Consider the following 16,572-nt stretch of genomic DNA (forward strand, 5'->3'; position numbering starts at 1 on the left):
CCGTGCCTTATTAAAGTTTTACTTACAGGCAACTAAGGATTTCCGTCAATCATCTTCATTATTCATTGTTTATTCTGGAAAGCGTAGGGGTCAGAAAGCTACGGCTACCTCTCTTTCTTTTTGGCTGAGAAGTATCATCCGCCTGGCATATGAGACTGCTGGACAGCAGCCTCCTGAAAGAATTACGGCTCATTCTACTAGGGCTGTGGCTTCCACATGGGCTTTTAAAAACGATGCATCTGTTGAACAGATTTGTAAGGCTGTGACTTGGTCTTCCCTTCACACTTTTTCCAAATTTTCCAAATTTGATACTTTTGCTTCTTCTGAGGCTTTCTTTGGGAGAAAGGTTCTTCAAGCAGTCATGCCTTCCGTTTAGGTTCCTGTCTTATCCCTCCCTTTCATCCGTGTCCTATTGCTTTGGTATTGGTTTCCCACAAGTAAGGATGAAATCCGTGGACTCATCATATCTTTGTAAAAGAAATCTAAATTTATGCTTACCTGATAAATTACTTTCTTTTACGATATGACGAGTCCACGGCCCACCCTGTTCTTTTTAAGACAGTTTTTCTTAATATTTTTTGTAAACTTCAGTCACCTCTGCACCTTTTTAGCCTTTCCTTTTCTCTTCCTATACCTTCAGCCGAATGACTGAGGGTGGAGGGGAAGGGAGGGGCTATATATACAGCTCTGCTGTGGTGCTCTTTGCCACTTCCTGTTAGCAGGAGGTTAATATCCCACAAGTAAGGATGAAATCCGTGGACTCGTCATATCATAAAAAAAGATAATTTATCATGTAAGCATAAATTAGTTATTGCAAAATATGCTTTTACATATTTTCATCTCCTTAACCTCAAAGGGCTCCAGTGCACACACATATATACAGTATATATATATATATATATATATATATATATATATATATATAAATAAATGTATGTGTGTGTGTACATATGTATCTATGTGTTTATATGTATATAGTGTATATATGTCTGTCAATACATAAATACACATACAAATATAGATACATATGTACACACATATAAATATATATATATATATATATATATATACATACATATACATCTTTAAACATGTATATGTATCTACAGTATCTCTATGTTAAAGCCCTTTGTCTGCCTCAAAGACCTTATATCTTATGAGCATTTATTACTTTTTTGTGCAATATTTTTTTTTTTTTTTTATCAGATAACATTTTTATGAGTGTGAGTGTGCTATGTAATGTATTTTTATGTGTTTTTTGACAGTTTTTTGTTTTCCAAAACAGTTAACCAGAGCTCTGAGGACACGCTATACCAACAAGCATTAACTTAAATTTTGCTCAAGCAATTGTGTTTACTTTCAACTTGTAATACGAGCAGAAATCCCCAGAAATGCAAACCCCTGTGATAAACCCCCCATAAACTGGCTAATAATGTATTGCTTGTTTGTTAATCTACGTTTTGATTTATTTTAAGGTAGCAGAACATTTCAAATTTTACTTGAAATATTTCAGGTACATACATTGGATGTTTTGTTGATAGTGTTGAACAAAGGACCCTCAAAGCTACAGTGTTCTACGACCTAAGGAAAATGACTATTAGTCATTGTCAGGAAGCCTGTGCTGAAAGGTAAATACCATAAATTGTCTTTAAATACACATTTAGACGTAATAAATCATTAGATTTGGGCTTGCAAGTTTAGGGGCTCAATTAATTAAGGTGCGGACGGACATGATACGCTGTATTGTATCAAGTCCGCTGCACATCGATAAATGCAGACAGCATACGTTGTTGGCATTTATCATTGCACCAGTAGTTCTTATGAACTGCTGGTGCAATGCCGGGTGTCAATCAACCCGATCGTATCCGATTGGGTTGATTGTTGTCCGCCACCTCAGAGGTGGCAGATGAGTTAAGGAGTAGCGATCTTAGGACTTCTGCTTCTTAACTTCCGCCTCATGCGGGCCTGAAGCGGAGTGGGTCGGAAGCAGCGTCCGCTGCTTCATAAATCAACCATAAAGTATGCATGATACTTTAATATTCCTATGCTTTTTCATAATAAAGTCAATTGAAAGCTTTCTGCTAAGAAATAAGGTTATATTGAGTTTTTGTTAACCTGATATCCAGTGGAGTTTTTTCTTAAAGACTTTCTAATTAAATATTTAGCTATTTACATGTATTACAGTAAAATTAAAGGTAGCCTTGTCTGAATGTTATATTACAAAATTTAACAAATCTCCAGCAAGTTCAGATTTACTAAGAAATATAATTTAACGAAATCTCCTGTGAGGCATTTTCTTTCATTATTCTATGTAATTGATTAACTAAATATTATACACTTCCTTTTAGTGATAGTACTTAAAAGGGCATCAGATGATCATTTTAAATGTAAAGCAAGACGTTTCTAATTCCCTTACAAGTATTTTTGTACACTCGTGTCTGAAAAATGCTTCTTTAAAAAATGACCACTTAGGGGGTGCACAAATGGAAGACACATATACAGTAGATATGTCTTAAAGGGACATGATACCCAAATGTTGAAGCACATGAAATTAATGCAGCATAGCTGTAAAAACCTGACTAGAAACAAAGATATTTTACCTCAAATGCCCTAAGAATTTACACCCCACTTTAAAGAGACTTTAAGCAGCCAATCAGGATACTTGTTCCAGAACAAGTAGTGTGCACTGTCAAGTTAGGGAGTGGGCACAGTCATGTTATATTCCTTTCCTTTAAGTAAGTTCTATGAAATCTCATTAGATTTCAGTGAAATATCAGGAGATCACAACAAAAGCAAAGCATCACCTCAGCACTGCTGATGCTGATTGGCTATTGTTTTGAGGTAAAATATCTTCCTTTTTTACATAGAGAGGCTCAGGTGATATTTTCTTGTTAGCTTTTTACAGTTATGCTTCTTCACTTTCAAGTGATTTAGCATATGAGTATTATGTCCCTTTAACATCATATTGAAGATTGTTTGAATAAGAAAAGTTAGCAGGTACAATTTTTAAAGAAACAAATTTAAAAACCCATGAATACTGGATAAATATTTCTTATGAAATTGGGATTGCACCACTGAACATTTCAAACTAATTTATTATGTCCTTTTAATTTAAATAACACCTAATTTTTTAGGACACATTTACATATATCATATTATACTTATATTGTTTATGAAATAGTATTCCTACAATATTCGTATGACCTTTTATAATATTAATAATAGCTTAATCATATACTGAACTAGACATTTCTAATTTCTCTACTCCTGATAAAAAATTGTGTTTATAAATTACTCTTTTTTTAACAATGCATATCAATTAATATTAAGCTAACACTGTAATAACATATCATCATAATTTGAATGTATTTCTTGTGCAGTGACTCTTATGTATATAAACATATTTGAAACACACATTTAGGGCTCCATGTACTAAGCAGTCAACGAGCTACCCGCAAAAATATTTGCGTCAAATCTCGCACACTGATATGTACAAAGCCGTCAACTATGTTCAAACCCGCATATTTAAAATTGTGAGCGTACTTATCCGCCAAACCTTGCTACCTCTCCATTTTTCACTGTAAATAGACAGATTTGACCACCAACTCGCCATAAACTAATGTACTAAAAAATCTATTTATCTGCTCCCTACATTTTCTGCTCCCACCTCGTTATTTTTGCCTTGCCACCTTATAGGTGGCGGGCAAGGTACAAAACAATAGGAAAGTCAATGTAGACGCCAGTTGAGACATATATAAAAGGCAGTAATATCAGCATTGTTCTTACATTGTTGATTTCAGCTGCTATGGAGACACTTCTATATTTGTTTCTTCTCCGTGTGATGCAAATCCGGTCTAGAAGACAGAATACTGGAAATGTAGCTAATCGATTGGTTAGAAGAAGGAGACTTTGTGTCCCAGGTGTATTCATTTCATGGGTTGGTTTGCACAGCCTTTCTGACCGAGAGATCATACAAAGATTCAGGCTTGATCGTGAATCCATATTACACCTGTATCGAGAGATCAAAGATTATTTGGAGCCGATGACAGCTCGTTCACGAGCTATTCCGGGACTAATTGCGTTGCATTTTTATGGCAACAGGCTCCTTTCAGGCAGTTTCTAGCATCATTATTGGAATGAGTCATGAGCTTTTTCCCGTCACTTATCAAAAGTCATAGAGGCTATGATGATTATTTTTCCTCAATATGTTTGTTTGCCATCTACCCCAGAAGAATGGCAATCTATAAATATTACAAAAATAATGCACTATAGTCACTGTCAAAAATTTGGGACAATAATAAAGTTGTTTAGAAAAGTTGCACTTTTACAGTAGCCAAATTATTTCCCCGTGACTACTATGATGTTTCTGACATCTTGCATGTCACGTGTTAATAATTGACCATACAATTCTACTGACATTTAAGTACATTAGCTTAGTCGCGTTGAGCGAGGCGTCAAATTTATCAGTAATCCGCCACTGCTTGCGGTGGGCTAGACGTGTCTATTTCTGGGTGGATTTTTAGTACATAGTGACAATGGACACCATTTCGCCCACGGCGAGTAACGGCGAGTTTATCCGCATCTACAATGTCGGATTAATTGATGGCTTATTACATGGAGCCCTTAAAACCCATTGGTATATGGTATAATAATTACAAATAAAGAAATTACAACTAAGCACTTCTATTGAGAACCCATCTCTTGACTTGAGTTTATAATAAGGATATTTTTTTATAAAATTGCCCCTGTATAGTAGTTTTGCGCACTTATGAAGGTTGAAATAAAATTTAAAAAATATATATTTTTTTCTTTGCAACAGAACATACCTTTATGCTGGACTGGAATATGGAGCTGAATGTTATTGTGGAAACAACCTTCCACCAAATAAAGCCAAGGAAGAAGAATGCAATAATGAGTGTAAGGGAGAAAAGGGATCTGTTTGTGGAGGTGTCAATCGCCTCTCTGTCTTCCGGTTAGATGAACTACAAGCCTTGGCTAAGCAACGTAAGTTTTTTTCTTTAGGACTAACATATTCATTGTTCATTTTGGAAAGTATTCTATTGACATTTTAGAAATAGAGAGAGAGAGAGAGAGAGAGAAAACAAATCAACTAATTATTTTACTAAAGATGAACTATTTTAGGCTACAAAATTATATTTTAACACACTTTTTTCTATACTAATGTAAGTAAAATAAGGCTAAAAAAACCAGAGGCTAATTTTTGCACATGCATGTGCCTAAAGTGAGAGAACCTGTTGCTGAGTACCTTAGCAATATGTTTTTAATTTTAATTTATTTAAGTTGCGTAGGGATTCTCACATATCACGTTTTGAAATGTACTACATTTAGAATTGACTCATCTGCATGCTACTTTGCCTCTCCTGTAGATGATGAATGCCTATATTCACATCCTTTCCGAAGTATACACCAACAGCTAACCCTATCATTATTATAAACCCCCATGCATGTAAACCTGTAAATGTATGTTATTTTAATATTCCAGGTTATGTATGTGTTACTTCTGTATTGATTTAAGAAAGTTATTAATCTCAATTTTGTTTAGGTGTAAAAAGTGATTAATCTTTGCTTTGTGAATTTGTGATGGGATTAATAACTGCTACGTCTTTGTCTAAATGCTATCACATCATTTAATAACCTTGAATGGTAAGTGTAGAAGGAAAGGGTCAACACAATAAAAATAGTATTGAGGTATTACTGTAATTAAATAAACCATTAATAATTGTAAATATAAATAAATGTTATATAATCTCTCTCTCTCTCTCTCTCTCTCTCTCTCTCTCTCTCTCTCTCTCTCTCTCTCTCTCTCTCTCTCTCTCTCTCTCTCTCTCTCTCTCTCTCTCTCTCTCTCTCTCTCTCTCTATATATATATATATATATATATATATATATATATATATTATTTTTTTCATGTAATTGGCAAGAGTCCATGAGCTAGTGATGTATGGGATATACTTTCCTACCAGGAGTGGGCAAAGTTTCCCAAACCCCCAAATGTCTATAAATACACCTCCCACCACACCCACAACTCAGTTTTTACAAACTTTGCCCCCTATGGAGGTGGTGAAGTAAGTTTGTGCTTGATTTTAAAGATTTCTTCTTTGATAAGCACTTCTAAGCATTCTGACGCCCAATTCCTCTCAGAGTACAGTGTTTGTCAGAGGGATGTGAAGAGAGTATCGCCTATTGATTTTATGGTTTCTCTCAAATCTTTTCAAGGGTTCTCTGTTATCGGTCGTAGGGATTCATCTCCTACCTCCCTTTTCAGATCGACAATATACTCTTATATTACATTACCTTTGCTGATAGTTTTCAGTACTGGTTTGGCTGTCTGCTATATGAGGATGGGTGTCTTTTGGTAACTGTGCATCATTGTTTAAGACACTCTAAGCTATGGTTTGGCGCTATATGTATTAATATAAAGTTTTAAATATATATATTTTACTTTTATTTGCCATGAGTCAAGTCTATGTTTTTTTCCCTTTTGCAGTCTTAACAGTTTCAGTATAGGAATCATGTTTGGGAAGTTTATTTAAACTTTTTTTCTTACCTGGAGTTTTCAGTCTTTTTCTAATTTGACTTGTTTTTCAATTTCTTGGCGGCAAATCTAGGCTTGCAAGAACGCAAAAAATTTTTGGCGCAAAGTTGCACCTTTGATGTCGCAAATTTTATAATTTCCTGCATCTTTGTTGATGCAAGTTGTTTTGGCGCGAAGTTGTGTTTGTTATGACGCGAGTTGCGTCATTTCCTAGTGTTGGTTTTGCGGCAAAACATTTTTTACTTCCTTTTGCGTAATGCATCATTCTTGGCGCCAAAATTTAGTTATTTTACCCCTCTCCCTCTATTGCTGCCTGTTTTCTTGATTTTTGAAAGCTATTATGCCTGCTTTTTTATTTGATTTTTTTTGTTTTTAAAAAATACTATCTTTGTTTTTTTCCTATCTACTGAAACTGTTACATTGTGGAAATTGAATGTTTTGCCTAATGTTATTTTTCTTTTTCTGTTACATTTTGTGAGATGTCTCATTCTGATCCTGATTATGATGTTACTGTAGAAACTATGATGCCCTTAAACACTTTTTAATTATTAATCTGTTGTTGTTTTCTTTAGCTCAATTATGTGGCATTTATTTATCATGTTTCTATATGTACAATGGCATTTACTCTATTTACTTACTCAGTTCATGTACTTGGATTTATCTGCAAACATCATGTTATTGCTTTCATCATAAAGGTTATGACTGCTAATATGCCTTTAAGTAAACTTACAAGGTCTTTTCAAAATTATTAAGATTTAATTAATTTTGTTCTGATCGACAGCATACTTAGGTTTATTCTACGGATGAAGGTTTCTTTGGCTCAAAGGATCCTGTATCAGACAGTTTGTTAAAGAAATTTTGTTTTATTTTTAGCTTTTAGGAGTCTAAGCCCTCCTATTAACACTAACCTAGATTACGAGTTTTGCGTTATGATTGAAAAAGCAGCGTTATGGCCCATAACACTTCATTTTTCCTAACGCTGCTATTACAAGTCTTGCCGGTATAGGTGTACCACACACCTCTTAGCCTATCGCGCAACGTCAGTACTGCACTTTTAAAAAAGTTATTTTTCAATGGGACTCCCATAGCGCCGGTATTATGAGTTTGCCTGGGAGGCCAAAAAGTGAGCGGTACACTCTATAACCACAAGATACGTAACACCATCTAAAGTCAGTAGTTATGAGTTTTACGCTACACAGCTGTAACATAAAACTCATAACTAAAGTGTTACAAAGTACACTAACACCCATAAACTACCTATTAACTCTAAACCGAGGCCCTCCTGCATTGCAAACACTATAATAAATTTATTAACCCCTAATCTGCTATTCCGCCGCTCCCCGACATCATCGCCACTATAATAAAGTTATTAACCCCTAAACCCTCACGCATCGCAAACACTATTTAAATATTATTAACCTCTAATCTGCCATCCACCCACACCGCCGCTATAATAAACCTATTAATCCCTAAGACGCAAGCCCCCCACAACGAGATATACTAAAATAAACCATTAACCCCTAAACTGAAAGCCCCCACAATGAAATATACTATAATAAACCTATTAACCCCTAAACCACAATCCCCCCACAATGAAATATACTAAAATAAACTATTAACCCCTAAACCTAACGACCCCCTAACTTTATATTAAAATTGCAATTTCACTATCTTAAATTAAATTAAAACTTACATGTCAAATTAAATAAATTAATTTTAAACTATTTAATTAATAAAATAAAATTAAACTAACTACCAATTAAAATAAACTAAACTACACATTCAAAAAAATCCTAACACTACTCTAAAAATTACAAAAAGTATCTAATTACAAAAAAAAACTAAATAAAAAAAAACGAACACTAAATTACGAAAAATAAGAAACAAATGATCAAAAATAAAAAAGAATTACACCTAATCTAATAGCCCTAGCAAAATAAAAAAGCCCCCCCCCCAAAAAAAACTAAGCTACAATAAACTACCAATGGCCCTTAAAAGGGCCATTTGTGGGGCATTGCCCCAAAGATATCAGCTCTTTTACCTGTAAAAAAAATACAAAGACCCCCCAACAGTAAAACCCACCACCCCCACAACCAACCCCCCCAAATAATATAACTAGCTTAAAAAACCTAAGCTAACCATTGCCCTGAAAAGGGCATTTGTATGGGCATTGCCCTTAAAAGGGCATTTAGCTCTTCTACATGCCCAGACCCTAAACTAAAAATAAAACCCACCCAAAAAACCCTTAAAAATACCTAACACTAACCCCCGACAATCAACTTATAGTTCTTGAAGTCCCACTTGAAGGATCTCATCCATGCGGCAAGAAGTCTTCATCCAGGCGGCCTCTTCTATCTTCATCCAGCCGGCGAAGTCCTCATCCAGGCGGCAAGAAGTCTTCATCCAGATGGCATCTTCTATCTTCATCCATCCGGCACGGAGCGGGTCAATCCTGAAGACATCCGGCTCAGAGCATCCTCTTTTATACGGTCGCTGCCGTAAACTGGAACTTCAATGCAAGTGATGCAATCCAAGATGGTGTCCTTTGCATTCCTATTTGCTGAAAGATTTCAATCAGCCAATAGGAATTAAAGCTGCTAAAATCCTTTTGGCTGATCCAATCAGCCAATAGGATTGAGCTCTCATCCTTTTGGCTGCTCCAATCAGCCAATAGGATTGAGCTCTCATTCTATTGGCTGATTTTATTTGGGAAGGGGGTTGGTTGTGAGGGTGGTGAGTTTTACTGTTGGGGGGGATGCTTGTATTCTTTGAGGGGGGCTTTTTTATTTTGATAGGGCTATTAGATTAGGTATAATTCTTTTTTATTTTTGATCATTTGTTTCTCATTTTTTGTAATTTAGTGTTTGTTTTTTATATAATTTAGTTATTTTTATATTTTAGTAATTTTAGTGTTTATTTGTATATTAGTGTTTAGTGTTTATAATGTTAGGTTTTAGTGTAAGGAAGGTTAGGTTTTATTTCACAGGTAAGTTTGTATTTATTTTAACTAGGTAGTTAGTAAATAGTCAATCACTATTTACTAACTAGTCTACCTAGTTAAAATAAATACAAACTTACCTGTGAAATAAAAATAAAATCTAAGCTAGCTACAATATAACTATTAGTTATATTGTAGCTAGCTTGAGTTTTATTTCACAAGTAAGTTTGTATTTAGTTTAAAATAGGTATTATTTAGTTAATAATTGTAACTTTAGTTTAGCTGTATTTTAATTATGTTAAAGTTAGGGGGTGTTAGACTTAGGGTTACATTAGGGTTCGAGTTATGTTAGGGTTAGTGTTAGGTTTAGGGGTTAATGGATTTATTTAGTGGTAAATAACTTTAAATTTAGTGGCGGTGACATCGGGAATGGCAGATTAGGGGTTAATAGTTTTATGTATGTGGCGGCGATGTTGGGGCGGCAGATTAGGGGTTAATAACTGTATGTAGGAGGCTGCGATGTTGGGGCAGCAGATTAGGGGTTAATATCATTATGTAGGGGCAGCGATGTTGGGAGCGGCAGATTAGGGGTTAATAACTGTATGTAGGTGGCGGCGATGTTGGGGGTGGCAGATTAGGGGTGTTTAGACTCTAGCTGTATAGCTGTATGTTATTAATATTGTTCAAATCTGGATTTTAAGTTTTTAAATTTGCTCTTGAGGTTTTTTCCTATTTAATATACTATCTCTATTATATTCTAGAGAATGGTTATCCTGATTCCCTCTTGGGACTGTACTACTATTTCTATGGAAATTGGTACTTATTTTCAGGATTCTTTAGAGTTTGAATATAACCTTAGTAGAGCATATTCACGTACTGTTTATATTTTTAGCTCAGCTTTGACTGTGGCTGACATTACTGTTCCCTCAACCTTTTGTTGAACAGTTAGCATAAGCAGTTTCAGATTCTCAAGTATATAACTCTGTTTATTTACTTCAGATGTATTCATTTTATTATGTTTACTATATTTATTATGGTTTCAAATATATTTTATTATCTCTATCCTGTTAGGATAATAATTTGTTTGATTTCTATTATCTCCACTATTTCTGAAGGTTTAGAGTTTTTTCTGCCCTACTTTTAGTCCAGTGATGTAGATCAGTTGGTGAATGTCCTGACTACAAATGCTTGTTCTAGATCCAAGGGTCATAGATTCATATCCCGGCAGGGTTAATACAGTCCTTCGGTCTTTTGAGGTCAATTCATTGTGTATCATTTATTTGGGTAATAATAACTACTATTTTTATCAGCTGCTGATTTGGTTAACTCCAGGTGCAAGCACTGAAAAATCATTTTTTTTTGTATCCTTCTGGGAGAAAAATGCTATATACTTATTAGTTATTAAGACTGCATGAAGGTGCGGTTCTCAAACTAGTCCTGGGGAGCAGATTAAATTGTCTTTGGAAATTCAGTACAAAATCTATATTATTCTTAGGGTTTTTAATACATTTTTTAGAATGAGACATTTTATGGGAAGATTCTTTCTTTCTTAGTAGACTGTGAATTTTTTTCAGGAGTGATTATACCAGTTCTTTAGCAGGAACAGGGTTTGGGTTTATATTCAATTCTATTCTGTGTCCCAAAGAAGAGAGGTTTATTCAATCCAATCTTGAATCTAAAAACGTTATATTGTTTTGTAAGAGTCTCAACTTTCAAGTTGGCAACTATAAGGACTACTATGCCTTTTGTTCAGCAAGGTCATTTCATGTACACACAATTTTACAGGACGTTTATCCTCATATTTTATTTCATTTAGACCACTTTTGGTTTCTGAGATTCTCTTTTTTAGGTAAACTTTATCAAGTTGTTGCTTTTTTTGGTCTAGCGACAGCCTTATGAATCTTTTCAAAGGTTCTTGGTGCCCTTCTTTCTGTATTCAGACAGTAGGGTATTGTTTTCCTTATGTGGATGTTATTTTGGTATTAGCTTAAACTTTTATTTATTAGAATCTCTCATGAATCAACTAGTTTTGTTTCTTCAAGACATGGTTAGAGGAATTAATCTACCTAAGAGTTTTGTGATTCCTCAGACAAGGGTTACCTTTTTTTGGGTTTCTAGATGGATTCAGTGTTCATGACTTTGTCTTTATCGGACAAGAGTCAATTGAAATTGGCGTTAGCCTGTCTAAACTTACAGTATAGAACATTCCTTTCAGTGGCTATGTGTATGGAAGTTTTAGGTCTCATAACTACAGCAACAGACATGGTTCCCCTTGCTCGTTTGTCATCTGAGACCTCTTTAGCTTTGTATACTTAATCAATGGTGCAGGGATTGTTTTCAGATATCACAGTTCATATTCTTAAATTCCGACACTCAACTCTCTCTGATTTGGTGGTTAGATTATCAGACGCCTAGATTATGAGTTTTGCGGTAACAGGGGTACGGTGCTAACGAGCCTTTTTTTCCCACCGCTCCCTTAAGACAACGCTGGTATTACAGGTTTTTTAAACCTGGCGTTAGCTGCAAAAAGGTGAGTGTTGAGCAAAATTTAGCTCCACATCTCACCTCAATACCAGCGTTGCTTTAGTCAGCGGTGAGCTGGCTAAACGTGCTAGTGCACGATTTCCCCAGGAATTAAGTTAGGAAAAATCCTATTGGCTGATCCAATCTGCCAATAGGATTTTTCCTACCTTAATTCCGATTGGCTTATAGAATCCTATCAGCCAATCGGAATACAAGGGACGCCATCTTGGATGACGTAATTTAAAGGAACCTTCATTCTTCGCTTGGACTTCATTTGAAGAGGATGGTTGGTTGGATTGAAGATGGATCGGCTCCGCTCCGGTTGGATGAAGATAGAAGATGCCGCCTGGATGAAGACTTCCACTTGGAGAACCTCTTCTGCCCAGATCGGATGAAGAATTCTGCCCCTCTGGGGGTCCACTTGTGCCCGGCTGGGTGAAGACGGCTCAAGGTAGGGAGATCTTCAGGGGGGTAGTGTTAGGTTTTTTAAGGGGGGATTGGGTGGGTTTTAGAGTAGGGTTGGGAGTGTGGGTGGTGGGTTTTAATGTTGGGGGTATTGTATTTTTTTTACAGGTGAAAGAGCTGATTACTTTGGGGCAATGCCCCGAAAAAAGGCCCTTTTAAGGGCTATTTGTAATTTAGTGTAGGGTAGGGAATTTTATTATTTTGGGGGGCTTTTTTATTTTATTAGGGGGATTAGATTAGGTGTAATCAGTTTAAAATTCTTGTGATTCTTTTTTTATTTTCTGTAATTTAGTGTTTTTTTTTTCGTACTTTAGTTTATTTAATTTAATTTAATTGTAATTAATTGTAAGTAATTTAGGTAATTAGTTTAATGATAGTGTAATTGTAACTTAGGTTAGGATTTATTTTACAGGTATATTTGTCTTTATTTTAACTAGGAAGTTATTAAATAGTTAATAACTATTTAATAACTATTGTACCTAGTTAAAATAAATACAAAGTTGCCTGTTAAATAAATATAAACCCTAAGCTAGCTACAATGTAACAATTAGTTATATTGTAGCTATCTTAGGGTTTATTTTACAGGTAAGTATTTAGTTTTAAATAGGATTAATTTATTTAATTGTAGAAATTTTATTTAGATTATTTTAAATTATATTTAAGTTAGGGGGGTTAGGGTTAGGTTTAGACTTAGGTTTAGGGGTTAATGCCTTTAATATAGTAGCGGCGACGTTGGGGTGGCAGATTAGGGGTTAATAAATGTAGGTAGGTGTCGGCGATGTTAGGCAGATTAGGGGTTAATAATATTTATTAAAGTGTTTACGAGGCGGGAGTGCGGCGGTTTAGGGGTTAATATATTTATTAAAGTGGCGCCGATGTCCGGTCGGCAGATTAGGGGTTAATATATTTATTAAAGTGTTTCTGATGGGGGGGGGGGGCGCTCGGTTTAGGGGTTTATAGGTAGTTTATGGGTGTTAGTGCACTTTTTAGCACTTTAGTTAAGAGTTTTATGTTACGGCGTTAGCCCATAAAACTCTTAACTACTGACTTTTAAATGCGGTAGAAGTCTTGACAGGAGAGGGTCTACCGCTCACTTCTTCCAAGACTCGTAATACCAGTGTTAGGCAAATCCCATGGAAAAGATAGGATACGCAATTGACTTAAGGGGATTTGCGGTATGCTCGAGTCGCGGAAGAAAAGTGAGCGGTACACCTTTACCTGCCAGACTCATAATACCAGCGGGCGTTAAAAAGCAGCGTTGGGACCTCTCAACGCATCTTTTTAAGGCTAACGCAAGACTCGTAATCTAGGTGATAGTTTTTTTCAGGGGGCCTCCTTTTGTTTATCCTTCCTGTATTGTATTCTTATTGGATAAAAGTCCTACAGGGGTTTGGAAACCTCAAGAGGCGAGGTTACTAATCAATATTTTAGAACTCGTGCTATTTTCAGAGCTCTTTCAGGCTTGGCCTCTTTTACGACAACTTTTCATTTTGCTTTCATACAGACAATATGAACTGTGGCATATGTCAATCATCAATAGGGACTCTCATTTCCTTAGCAATTAAGAAGTATCTCAAATACGTTCTTAGGTGGAATTCATCTCCTGTCTAATCTCTATAATTCATATCTCAGGTTAGACATTTGGGAAGGGAATATCTCAGTCGTCAGACCTTACGTTCGGGAGAGTGGTATCTTTATACAGATGTGTTTTCTCAGTTTCCTAGGTACCTTTTCAGGTCCAGGGATCCTCAGGCGGAGATGGTGGATGTATTAGCAGTGTCTTGGTTTTGCAACATGGCTACATGTTTCCGCCTCTGTTTTTTTCTTCCAAGGGTGATCTCCAAGATCATATTGGAACAGTCTCATGTGTTTCTAATAGCATTAACATGACCACACAGGTTTGGTATGTGGATCTTGTCCAGATGTCCAGTTGCCATCCTTGGCCGCTTTCTCTTTGGCCAGCCCTCTTGTTTCAAGGGTCGTTTTTCCATTGAGATCTCAAATTACTAATTTGTAGGTATGGAAATTAATTAGTGTTTAGTCATAGAGGTTTCTTTCACTATGTTGCAGGTTTATAAATCTGTTTAAATGAACATGTATTATCAGGTTTGGCAAACCTATATTTTATGGTGTTCTTTTCATAAATTCTCTTGGCATTCTTTTAGAATTCATAGGATTTTATAGTTTATTCAGGATGATTTGGATTAAGTTTGTCTGCAAATTTTTTAAAGGGTCAAATCTCTGTTCTTTCTGTTTATTTCACTGTTTTGTTCAGGCTTTGGTTTGTATCAAGCCTGTTAAGTTATTAATTTCTCCTTTTTGGAGTCTTAATTTTGTTTAAGGATTTTGCAGGCTCTTTCTTTTGAGCTTATATTTTCTTTGAAGATTATTTACCTTCCTGAAAAGTGTTGTTTCACTTGGCTATCTCTTCTGCTAGAAGAGTTTCTGATTTATCAGCCCTCTCTTGTGTGTTTCCTTATCTGATTTTTCATCTAGATAAGTTGTTTTGTGGACTTCTTTATTTTTTCTCTTCCTAAGGTTGTACATTTGAACAACATTAGTAGAGAAATTGATGTTTCTTCTTTGTGTCCTAATCCTAAAGAATTTTTTGAGAGTTCTTTACAACCTTTGGATGTGGTAAAAGTTTTTTTTTTTTTATTCTATATCGAAGTTACTAGGTTTTCATAAGACGTCTAGTCTATTTGTTGTTTTTCTGGTTCCAGAAAAGGTTAGAAAGCCCCTGCCATTTCTTTGGCATCCTGGTTAAAGCTTTTGTTTCTCAAGGCTTATTTGGAAGCAGGGCAGGCTCTGCCTCAGAGATTTACAGCTCATTCTACTAAGTTCAGTCGCCATTTCTTGAGCTTTTTCAGCATGAAGCTTCGGTTTATCAAATTTGCAAAGCAGTAATTTGGTCTTTTTTGCATACTTTTATTGTTTTTACCACTTTGATGTATTTTGCTTCTTCTGAAGCAGTCTTTGGTAGAAAAGTTCTTCAGGCAGCTGTTTCAGTTTAATTCTACTGCTTCTGATTTAAGTTTTTTTTAAGAAAAACTTATTTATTGTGTGTATTTAATTTCTCAGTGGGAATAGCTGTTGTTATTTTATGCCTCCCTCTCTAGTGACTCTTCTGTGCACTTCCACATCTTGGGTATTTCTATCTCATACGTCACTAGCTCATGGACTCTTGCTAATTACATGAAAGAAAACATAATTTAAGTAAGAACTTACCTGATCAATTCATTTCTTTCATATTGGCAAGAGTTCATGAGGCCCACCCTTTTTATGGTGGTTATGGTTTTGTATAAAAGCACAATTATATTTCCAGTTCCTCTTTAGTATGCTTTTTTACTATCACTTGGCTATTCATTAAACTGAGTTGTGGGTGTGGTGGGAGGTGTATTTATAGGCATTTTGGGGTTTGGGAAACTATGCCCCCTGCTGGTAGGAATGTATATCACATATGTCACTAGCTCATGGACTCTTGCCAATATGAAAGAAATGCATTTATCAGGTAAGTTCTTACATAAATTATAAATTATGTTATATATACAGTATATATATATATATATATATATATATATATATACACTCCAATGTCACAGTGAATCCATCCTCTTAGAAACAATGACCTGGGTGTTACCTCACTACAACACAGCAATATGAAAAAAGGGCACTCACATAATTTTCATAATAGAATACAGCACAATTTTATTAATGTTTCGGGGAACACTTATCCCCTTCCTCAGAACAAACTATCAGCAAAATTACAAGTTGTGCGATACGGCTATACCACTGAAAAATTGGTCTTTGCGCGTGGAATATGCAGGTCTCTCTTATTACAAGTTGCGGCAGTATGGCCATACCGCTAACATTTTAGGTATTTTTCCATTCCGCACTCAAAAAATGACTTGAGTGCAGGATTTTCATTGTGCCTATATTATAACTGCCGGCCTCCCACATCGCTACTACTATAATAAACCTATTAACCCTAAACTGCCGGCCTCCCACATTGCTACAAATAAAATAAACCTATTAACCCCTAAACTGCTGGCCTCCCACATCGCTACTACTAACCCTAAATTGCTGGTCC

The 16,572-nt window shown here is 35.5% G+C and overlaps 1 protein-coding gene across 1 annotated transcript in view; it reads left to right on the forward strand.

The window, feature by feature from the left end:
- The window catches only part of WSCD1 (WSC domain containing 1), a 349,543-nt gene that overhangs the window by 163,472 nt on the left and 169,499 nt on the right, over positions 1–16,572 (forward strand). The window contains 2 exon segments of the mRNA XM_053706293.1: positions 1,514–1,628; positions 4,820–5,004. Coding sequence (XP_053562268.1) covers positions 1,514–1,628; positions 4,820–5,004 — 300 coding nt within the window.

The sequence above is a fragment of the Bombina bombina genome, chromosome 3, assembly GCF_027579735.1.
Source record: "Bombina bombina isolate aBomBom1 chromosome 3, aBomBom1.pri, whole genome shotgun sequence".
Lineage (NCBI taxonomy): Eukaryota > Metazoa > Chordata > Amphibia > Anura > Bombinatoridae > Bombina > Bombina bombina.